Raw genomic sequence first — 11,369 nt, 5'->3', positions numbered from 1 at the left:
AACTTTCACTGGTCATAAGATACAAATAATTTCTAAAATAGTAGCTTTTTCATTAATTTAACGAAATACCTTTTATTGTAAGAAAAAGTGTATCCATTTTTAAATTTGACAATGAAAATTTAAGGAAATCGACAGAAGTTGAGAAATTTTAAATGCTGAATGAATACCAGCCCAGAGCTGTAGAATATGAAGAGAACGCATCTTATTTGTCTGTATATTTTATTTGACTAAATTGATGATTTACATCTTACAATTATTAGATAAACATGCAACTTATCATATTAACACACAATGAACAATAACAAGGCGAAATTGGTTCCGAAAAAAGTGTTCTATTGTATTGTGAACATAAGTAAAAACGCGTCGACATCTTGTTGGTCTTGTCTTATGAGCACTGCATGTTTCCAAACTCATTTTTGCACACACAAAAAAATAAGTTAGGAAATACTCAGTATGAAATGTTGCCTTGGTATCAAATCCAGCCCAGTATAACAGTAATTACAGAGTAACTATAGCAATGAATGTTGTGTTAAATTCACTTGCTTTGGCCTTTACCCAAGACCGGAGATAAAATCAAATATTATAGAAATGAAAATGTCAACTAAAATAATTATTAACACATGGTAGCAAAGAAACTTATATAATGTATGAATACAGGACTACATTAAGTTTTATTCTTTAATACAGGTATTGGTTATTGAAACTTACTTTTAATATGGGTATTGGTTATTGAAACTTACTTTTAATACAGGTATTGGTTATTGAAACTTACTTTTAATATGGGTATTGGTTATTGAAACTTACTTTTAATACAGGTATTGGTTATTGAAACTTACTTTTTATACAGGTATTGGTTATTGAAACTTACTTTTAATATGGGTATTGGTTACTGAAACTTACTTTTTATACAGGTATTGGTTATTGAAACTTACTTTTAATACAGGTATTGGTTATTGAAACTTGCTTTTTATACAGGTATTGGTTACTGAAACTTACTTTTAATACAGGTATTAGTTATTTGAACCTAACAAGGGCTATGCAAACTTCACTGACTGCATATAAAACTTGAAGGCGAATGTTCCATATTCAACTATTTGTACTGGTCATTGCACAAAATCATGTCAGCAAAGAATAGGGGTATTAAGTACCATTAAAGAAAATAAAAATATATGACATAAATACTAAATTATACATAATGCATTATAATACAGAGTATGGACATCAAGAATACATATATTACTTTCAGTTGAATAACGTGTTTTGGTACCAGTATTTTGGTATTTAAAACCATCTTTTAAAACGTGAGAATAATATTTACCCGGTAGTGGTTAAATCACTTACATTAGATGTAGCAAGTAGTTTAAATAATGAATGAGTTCATTTCAAATTTACAGGTATGACCTAGAAATCATTCGGTTCACAGTGGTTTGTCATGATAAATGGGGTTTTCCATGTTTTTGTAAATGGAGCCTGGGCACTTAAAATTGTGAAAAAGCGACAGAACACCAAACATTTTGAGTTGACCACAGTATATTTTAAACAAAGTTAACCCTTCTTAAGATCCTGGGTTTAAAGAGAATAAGACTGTACTTGTTAAGAATTTAAAAAACACATAATAAAGTATTGTTTTTTGGATTGAGAATGGGTCAGTCGAAAAACACAACACTTGATTGAGGAAAATTAAAGTTTAAAAGATAGTTTGAAAATATCCTGACATATCTGTGTGTGGAAAATCCTAGTATTGTGAATAGAACTATTACCTAGGCTTAACAAGAAAAGAAAAATTAAATGTCTGAAATTGAAATGAAGAATGTATCATTGGAAATCTTTTAAGTTAATACCGCGTAAAAAAATATCATTCTTTCCGCGTAAAAAAAATATCATTCTTTCCGATTTTCTTTCCGATTTCACGGCCAACAAATAAAGGTTAGGTTAGGATATTGGTTTTCTTTAGTGAGTTGTTTCTTATATCATTTTTACACTTAAAGCCATTGTGATTTGGTCTGGATACATTTACGCATCTACCAAAAACGTATTCCAAAAGGAGAAAAAAGTAGACGTCAGAATTATTTTGTCAGCTGGCAAAAAAACTATGGTCGGTCGGGAAAACGGAAACAAAACATTTTTTTGTTACGCCATATTATCAATTGGATGAATCCATTACAAGACAGATCAAGTTAATGTGACATGAGAAAACAAATAAAAGCCTGCTTTCTTAGAAAGTGACATTAAGCAACAATAAAAGATACAGTCACCAAACAAAATCCATACGGACCACAGCAGAAATTGTCTCTATACTGGCATCATAGGAACTCTGCAGACAGCAACCATATTTGGAATATGAATATTTACAGCATGAATGAGATAGGACATTGGACAATGGTATACAAGACATCTGTGTAAACTTAAGACTTGAGTATTTTATTGATTCATTCTTAGCTCAAAAACTTAAGAATAAAATTCAATTACAGTAAATAGCAATATATCAATAAAAAATCTGTGAATGATTACATATCAGAAAAATTGTTATTTCAGTGACTATTATTATTCTAGTTATGACAATTCAAGGTAGACCATTGGTTTTGAACACATCACATCTGATCACTAGTGCTAATTGCAACCTGAACAGTCACTCACATGGTACCAGGTCTTTATAAAAAAAATCTAAACCAAGAGTAGCAAACACCCATTCAAATTATGATTTCTTTTTCTAGTTTGTGTACTTAGAGCAATTCAAGGACCATAACTCTTAATGACTGGGGCAACATGGCTAATGACCAAACCTTGGAAAGATATTCAAGGGCCATAACTCTTAATGACTAGGGCAACATTGCTGATTTACAAAGCTAGAAGAGATATTTTGTCTATACACATATTGTCCAAGTCTGGTGATAATCAGACAAAAGATTCTCGATTTGCAGCATGGACAAAATAAAAGTTTGAGAAATTTAAGCAATTCAAGAGCCAAATGGTTATAGAACGTCGCCAGCAGGTGATTTCAAAATTCATTCCATCTTATGTCGGGCGTATCAAAATTTAACTTTCCAAATGAGCATATTACCAAGCCTAAATATTGTTGCCTTGGATATTTAGTATTTCCAATAAAGCTTTCAAAACATGTTAAGTAAGTAATAAAGCTACACATTTATGATAAAAAAGCCACTTCAGTCAGCAAGCCAATGTCAAATATGTTGTTAGCCTCAGTGAGATACATTTTATAAAATTTAATACATGTATCAAAAACAAATCATGAATTTGACAAGTTCTATGACATCATTTTCTAAATTAATTATTCAACTGCACAGTTTGCCATTAAACATGTGGACTTAAAAACATCAGCTAAGAAATAGAATTAGCATAAAACGGCTTATATAAGTGGTAAACTATAGTTGAACTATAGTGCCAGTACCAAACAACGCAGGTTACAGTACTCAATTCAATTAGCTTTGAGTAGTTTACATAAAATCTCTTTTCAATAAATAATTCAAAGCTGAAAGTACACCAAAATGTGTGTCATTATCATTTAAGAGACAATACCATACTATATATAAAGTAAAACTGAACAAATGTTCTAGTTAAGCTGTTACTTGAAGCGGACAAATATCTACTTTTCCACAACCTTTTAAGGTTCAAATAACTATATAGAAAGCAAAAGTTAAAAGCTCAAATTTACTGTTTTTCTAATCCGCTAAACTTTTTCATGTGAAATAAAAAAATTGAATACGCATAATTTTCCACAAACCACCATTGTATTGTATTGGGAAGATGACCAACTAAAATCATTTGTCATTTTAATTTCACAATAGCTTTGCTGTAAACTAATTTTTAAATAAAACTCTTAACAAAAGCAAATTTCACTTCTATCCTGATTTACAACATTTATATTCACATATAACATCACACGTTGGGACACTCTTATAAACAAGCATATTGTTCAACCACTTCTTCCAATCAGCATCTTTGAGCTGTAACAATATATTTTTCAAAACAGAATCTTAGAATTAAGGCTAAAAAATTGATCATTTTATTTTGCCAGTAAAACTTTCAATTAAATGTGTGCTAATACAGTGGAAACTCACTAAACCGGATCTCCACAAAACCGGAATCCTCGGGATACCAGGGTTTTTTTTCAGAGTCCCGGTTTTCCCCTTCTATTTTCAATGTAAAAAAATCCCTACAAAACCGGAACCCCAGAATTCCGGATACCGGACAAAAAATCGAGAAAATTTGTAACGTAATTTTATCTCCCAAAACCGGACTTATATTTGTTCAAACATGTCAAAATGATATTGTGTATTAAAAATTAGCAAATCGCGTGTCACTTTGTTTCGTCTTTAAATATTGCACCTGTGATGTTGTGTTAACTCGATAATCGATAATGATGATTGCGCTTAGGATTGACTGGCGCGTGATAATCAAACTAGTGAAAAGAAAATTGATTAAAACATTAATTTGTTTTTGCAGAAAATAAAGAACTAGAAACGGTTATTAAGTGATCATTTTGGAGGGTTGTTTTATCTAAAGACTTCTATGATTGAATCAAATCAGAGCGGTGCGTTAATTAAACTATCAAACATACTTAACAAGCATTAAATTACGCGAGTTGTTTTATTTTAAGACTTTAAAAAGATGATTATAAAGACGCAGAAATAATTAATTATGTTTATCACTTTTGCATGTGCTTTAATCATGTCTCAACCTCCGTCTTGACGTCGAAGAATTGAACTGTCCCTTTTCATTTTATTCCAGTTTTCAACTTCCCTCTAAAGGTTAACTCAGTTAATATTTTGAGTCAACTTACTCCGTACATCAGATCCTCACTTAACCGGAATCCTCACTAAACCGGAAAATTTTGCCCCTCACTAAACCGGAAAATTTTGCCCAGTCCGGACCATGTCCGGTTTAGTGAGTTTCCACTGTACCATTTCATCATTTGATATTCTTGATCTTGTGTGTTTAGTGAAACATTGATTAAATCATTGATAAGATAGCCCCAACATGTATATCAATGTCAAATCTCTTTTTTTCTGTGCAGAACTAAGTGTGTTTTTTTGTTCCCATATGTTTGGCTGCCATACTACAGACTGCCTGACCGTACTACACCATATATTCAAGCACCAGTGACCAGTATATGTGGAAAGGGGGTGAAGTAAAAACAGCTCGGACACAGTGAGAGTTAACAGCACTTCTTCTGGCCACTGTCTTGACCCCTATGGACGTCTACACCACCTCCGCCCTGCTGTGAATCTCTTCCTGGTGTCTGTGAGGAAAAAGTCAAGTAGTTTATAAGCATGAAATTAGCATAACATGTGCAAAAGTTAATGAAAATTTGTAAGGATCCCTGGGAAATTGGAGTTAGTGTCGAACCAAGGTAGGACACATTTGACAAACTTCATTGAACAGATACTCAGTATACAGCCACACAGCCAAATTGTCAGCATGCCATGCTTGATTGTGTTTAATATGATGATTTAAATGAATATGTGTCATGAAATCATACATCTAAAACATATCAACCAAGTCTATTTTTAAACATGATCTCAATGCATGATGTGATCATGTTTATTACTGTCCAAACAGCTGATAATGATGAATACATGTAGGTAAACAATTCATGACTTCTCCATGTGAAAGAGTGACAGAAAAACCAGGCACCTTATTATTTAATCAATACTAGGTCTAAATATAAATCAAATGCATACCTTATTCAATATGGCTTGTGCTAAGTCCATGAAAGCTTTTTCTACATTAATATTAGCTTTTGCACTGGTTTCTAAGAATGGAATTCCATGCTCCCTTGCAATCTGAAATAGCAAGCAAAATTATGTTGATACAATCAACTCCACAAGTTTCTCCACACCCAAGTACATGTTTTATCTGTCAATGATTTTTCTACATGTAAGGCCTCAGAAAATGTGAATAACTTCATTTCTACAAAATGCAAGTAGAGAGCTTCACACAGATCCAAAGGAAAAATTGGAGTCTGTAAAGAGTCTTTCAGAAGACAGTATACATAAGATAAGAATAAAAACAAAGACAGTAAAAAACAGCTTAACAACTGAGCTCTAAAACTTATTTATGTTTAAATCAAATGCTTTGACCTTTATGATCTGATTGATATAAAATGGTTATAACTTATTTGTACTGTGTTTTGATCCTGGGGGTTGTGTTTGACTCGAGTGGATTTTCATATATTCATATTTTATGAGGTGCAACCCAAGTGAAATCAAAATCTGCAAAAATCAACAGGAGTCCATTATGACAGTTTGTATCAAAACACAGTACTATGAAACTCTTATAATACATAAACTACTGGTTTAACTCACTTAAAATACACATTATTTCATAATGGACTTCATTTTAATGATGCACTATTTTGTTTTATAATGTCACAATAAATGCGCAATCAGGATACTTGTTATGATGTGACGTCAGCAGAGTGAAATACAGTCTAACATATTTTGCAATATGTATTGCGTGTGGATTTCTGATTGGTACATAATAAAAATTGTACATAAGTGCATATAAAAAGAAAACAGTTTACACATTTCGAAAACAAAAGTCACATCATAACAATATATATAAATAAGGATCGGTCCACAGGTTTTTAAAAGTTAGAAGTTATCCCTCCCGGATGGTCAGATGAAAAGAAATGATATTCATGATCATGTACAACTTAGATCATAATACTGCTTCATACCAGTATAATGATTCAATAATGAAAATACTTAGTGATCCCTAAACCTGTTTCTCTACCTGTATAAGGTTGGTAATATACCGTAACTATAAACAAAAAGTTAGACAAATACGCACCCCCTCCCCACGTTCCTTTGAGATTTGGCGTTTATCTTCCATATCACATTTGTTCCCTAGAATCATCTTCTCCACATCCTCATTCGCATGCTGCAAAAAATCAAATCCATACATGTTCACCAGTGCTTGTACGCTAATTGGCATGTATATTATTCATAAGCCTTTTAGAAATAAAAGGAACACAAACTGATTTAATTATCATCAGAATAGAAATCTTAATTAGTAATACTAATATTGCGCTTTATCAAATGTTATTTAAAAAGGGTTTACACACTAGTGTTGCAGGTAAAATTCCCTACTTAGTTATTCTAACTTTTAATGGCTAAAATAACTAGAATTTTAAGACATTAAGTTTTTTATTAATATTAGCAAGTATTCCTAATATGTAATTGTATTACAAGCTTTTTTATGTTATGTAACTCAGTTCCAGGCTGAATATCTGCTTTAGTGGTTTTTAGCTTGACAATATATTGGCAGACAATGGCTGATCCGTTTCATGAAAAATATACATTCACATGTGGTCTTACTGGACCAGTACATGTTGTTATAAAGTTTAGAAGCCACAGACGGCTGCAAATTCATGTTTGTAATACGGTAGTATAAAATATATAAAGAATTTTTTATCTCCACATGTCACAAGAGGTAAGTATAAAGACCAAAATTTGCAGATAGCCTAGGATTGTAGTTTAAAATCTGAGTTTTGGTTATTTCTGTCATGTCTGACTTGAAGATTATAATCTTACCATAACATGTAGTATTTAGGCTTGTAAATGAAAATTTTAATTAAAATGTGCGTGTATCAGAACAACTCTTAACGAGATATAACAGTGCTTCACCTCATCAATGTTGCGTAACCACTTGGAGATATTCTCGAAGGTACGTGCATTGGTGATGTCGTACACGAGCATGATGCCCATGGCGCCCCGGTAGTAGGAGGTTGTGATTGTGTGGAAACGCTCCTGGCCAGCAGTATCCCTGTAATGTACACCAAACTTGTCAACACAAAAACCAGTGCTTCGCATGCCAGTGTTTGTTTGAATTTTAACTATTGTCTCACTACATGTGTGCCTATTGTTGTTGGCCACATGTGTAGTAAGAATTTTGAGAATAACATGCTTTAACAATATTTAGTAAACCTAATCCAAGGATAAAGCCGATAAAGCAGACAAATTAAAACGGACAGATCTGTACAAAACAACAGTAACAAAGCGAGTGTATTTCGTTTTAGCATTTAAGATACAGTACCAACACTCTGACAATGTTCACATAATTATATTATAATATAATCAAATTTTCCAAAGCATGATAACCTATCAAATTACTTTAATGACTGATCCTGCATTAAGTATAGCAGTCTAGTTACAATAATCAAAAAAGTCACATGTAAATGTACCATATCTGCAGCTTTATTTTCTTTCCACCAAGGTCTACAGTCTTTATTTTAAAGTCAATACCTGCAAAGACACATAAACAAACTGTACGTGAAGGATACAAACATACACATGTAAAACTGTAATATTGCATAAAGAACCTTTGCATTGGAGAGGGAATTTAATATATTTAATATACCTATTTGAGGCTATTTCCTTTACTTTTGACATAGCCTAGTTGCTCTCCTTATGAGCATTTCACAAACATCAACGCTATTCAGTGTCATTTGACTACAAGAGAAGATTTACTAACACATAGTAGTTCCACTCTCAGTCTTTCAATATTATGAAAGGTTGCCCTATATAAAATAAAAATATGCATATATCCTGGATTTTTTTCACAACAATGCTTCATAATTATACAATTCGAGAGTCTGAAGAGCAATTTTCCACCGCAGTCTTGCAGGCTTGTGCTAATTTTATTACTGATGTTTGCCAACTTGAGTTTTTTAAAACTGATGTTATCATTGGGTATGAAGCTGATACCAATGATAGATTTTCCACACTGGGGGCCATTGTTATACATTATTGAATGCAGGGATACATTTAACAATATTACGTACAATACACATGTTGTTTATCAACAGGTATTGTAAGACTAAAAAGGACAAAAAAGATTACTTGAATTCATTATGATTATTGCCTTAAATCTCAATATCAGTAGAAATTTTTGTTGTTCTACTTAAAACTCTTATCGGTGTCTACTGAATCAATCAGGGAAAACCTTTCAAAATGTGGAGCTACCCTGTCCAGTCATTAGACAAAAAAAGTAAAAAAAAGCAAGCTTACAACCAAATAAACCAAGAAAATGTAAGGAAAGTAAAAGAAAACTAGATTAAGATTTGATAATATAATCAAATAGAAATGACTCCTTAGATGGTTGGGTATAAAAGACTGGCCGGACCGGACCAACAGAAATCTTCGAACTGTTGCGGAATTCGTTAGGAATTTTCCTAATTTTGTGTAGGTATAAAAGACTGGCCGGACCGGACAAAATTAAAATACGCATTGCTATGTTTTATAGATATTTTAGTTATTAAAATTATATTTTATTATGTTTTTCTGTGCCCCTGTTTGTGCACCTGTATGTCCATCTGTATCTGCGGCTGTACGTGCATCTGTATGTATGTCTGTCTGTGCGTCTGTATGTGCGTCCGTATGTATGTCTGTCTGTGCGGCTGTCGGTGCGTATGTATGAATGTCTGTCTGTATGTATGTACATCTGTCTGTTTGTGCGTCTGTATGTATGTCTGTCTGTGTGTCTGTATGTGCGCTTGTATGTATGTATGTGAGTATTTTGTTCACACGGAATCATTTTCTAAGATTAAATTAACTTATGTATGTATTTAAAAATTTGTAATAAGCTGTTAATTTTTGTTTTTATAATTTTTATTATTATTATTATTGTAACCTGACATAATAAAATATATTAATTAATAAATAAAATATCTATGAAACATAGCAATGCGTTTTTTAATTTGGTCCGCAAATTAGGTAAACTTCCGAACGATTTCCGTAGCAGTTCGGAGATTTCAGTTGGTCCGGATTTGGTCCGGTCCGGCCAGTCTTTTATACCTAACCTAGATAATGTCTTTTTTCCATAAAAAAATGTCAAAATATATAATGTTCCAGAAGTGGGTGGGGCAAGTGACACTTACCTATGGTGGAAATAAATGTGGTGTTAAACGCATCATCAGAGAATCGGAACAGTAAACACGTTTTGCCTACTCCAGAATCGCCAATAAGAAGCAGCTTAAATAGTAAATCATATGTCTTTTTCGCCATTCTATTTAAAAATGTCAGCAAAAAATGGCGGACACACTTGAACGACACTTATTTCGTAATTTTCATTGAATCTTTTGATGGGAAGTCTTCTTCAACAATACCATAATGATAATATAAACACATAAACCTAAAACGACTACAAATATAAGGTTAAATGACAAGACTTCTTAATCTGCGATGATCAATTGTAAATCTGGACGTCACTTCCTTATCCGGAATCGGATGATCTTAAAGTTGCTTCCCTTTGCCTGAGTCATTTAAGGTTACATGTAACTATTTCTTTGTTGCATTCATGTAAAAAAACCGGATTGCATCGCTGACTTCCCTTACGGTATATAACGCTCGCGAAAAAAATATTTACATTTGGGAAATCAAATGCCTAACTTAACTGATTTAATTAATCACAATACACATCAGGCAACATTTTAGAAAAAGGGAAAAATTCAAGGGGTCAAAGGCACGCACCTGTTCAACAATTTTGATCAGTTCACTCGTTGCCATGAGTCGTCTTCTAATGGTTTGGACTCAGTATGTTCTATTTAGGGGGACGGGAGGGTGTCCCATCCGGTAGGAAATCTTTGAAAAATAACAATGAAATAACCATTTTAAAGCTTCCTGCGGCCAATGGTATATATAACTTCTTTGTTAATTGCTTTGGTCAAAGTTAGCCAAATTGGTTATTGATTTATCAATATAATATTTATATCATTCGGGCCATTTTTATCGATAAAAATTGCCGAGGAGTTGCGAATGTTATTCATATTATACAATAACCTTTGCCTCAAAAAATATTCGAATACGCAAACTAGCCGAAAAAAATACAAGTGGCAAACATTCAGTCAAACAACATAAGCCAGTCAATTTGCAATGATATACTTCCCCACCCCTATCCATCCACCTTCAATGTAAGGGATTTGCATCAATGTGGATATTTATTTGAACGAACTGTATATGTATTCACATCCAGCACCGACGGTGTTTCGGTTACACTGGGGTGTGCTTCGTCTGTTGCAATTTGACCCAATCACATTAAGGAAGACGTACCTGTGTCATAATTCAAAATCAGGTATCGTATGATCTACTCTTTGACATGACATATTAAAAAGTTAGTGCGTCGGAGTAACAAAATTTAACGTATGGTGGTACGCGGTTTAACGTAGTGCGAATCTAAATACCATTTGTTTAAGGCACCAAACATACAGCTGTACATTTTATTTTCCTTTCTCTTTAAGACTTCTCTTAGACATCTGGTGTCACGATTAACCGACTCAACCTACTTTTTAGTATATTGTTATGTCTTAATATGCAATGATATATTATGTATTTAAATGTGATGTTTGC

The 11,369-nt window shown here is 32.8% G+C and overlaps 1 protein-coding gene across 1 annotated transcript; it reads right to left on the bottom strand.

The window, feature by feature from the left end:
• Positions 1-202: 202 nt before the first annotated feature.
• LOC128213566 (ras-related protein Rab-10-like) lies at positions 203-10,256 on the bottom strand. Its single transcript, XM_052919423.1, has 6 exons — positions 9,902-10,256; positions 8,207-8,267; positions 7,650-7,788; positions 6,814-6,903; positions 5,703-5,804; positions 203-5,260 (listed from the first exon to the last, which is right to left on the bottom strand). The coding sequence occupies exons 1-6, from the start codon at positions 10,026-10,028 to the stop codon at positions 5,177-5,179; spliced, it is 603 nt and encodes a 200-aa protein (XP_052775383.1). The 5' UTR covers positions 10,029-10,256; the 3' UTR covers positions 203-5,176.
• Positions 10,257-11,369: the final 1,113 nt, after the last annotated feature.

Source organism: Mya arenaria, chromosome 13 (genome assembly GCF_026914265.1).
Source record: "Mya arenaria isolate MELC-2E11 chromosome 13, ASM2691426v1".
Taxonomy (NCBI): domain Eukaryota; kingdom Metazoa; phylum Mollusca; class Bivalvia; order Myida; family Myidae; genus Mya; species Mya arenaria.
The sequence above is the reverse complement of the archived record's forward strand: the minus strand, read 5'-3'. Positions and strand labels throughout refer to the sequence as shown.

Excerpts from the sequence above, each read along its gene's own strand:
- LOC128213566 (XM_052919423.1), bottom strand. The coding sequence starts at position 10,028 with ATGGCGAAAAAGACATATGATTTACTATTTAAGCTGCTTCTTATTGGC. Across the intron at positions 8,268-9,901 it reads CACATTTATTTCCACCATAG|GTATTGACTTTAAAATAAAG; the intron begins GTAAGTGTCACT and ends GTGTCTTTGCAG. Across the intron at positions 7,789-8,206 it reads AAAATAAAGCTGCAGATATG|GGATACTGCTGGCCAGGAGC; the intron begins GTACATTTACAT and ends TGTACATTACAG.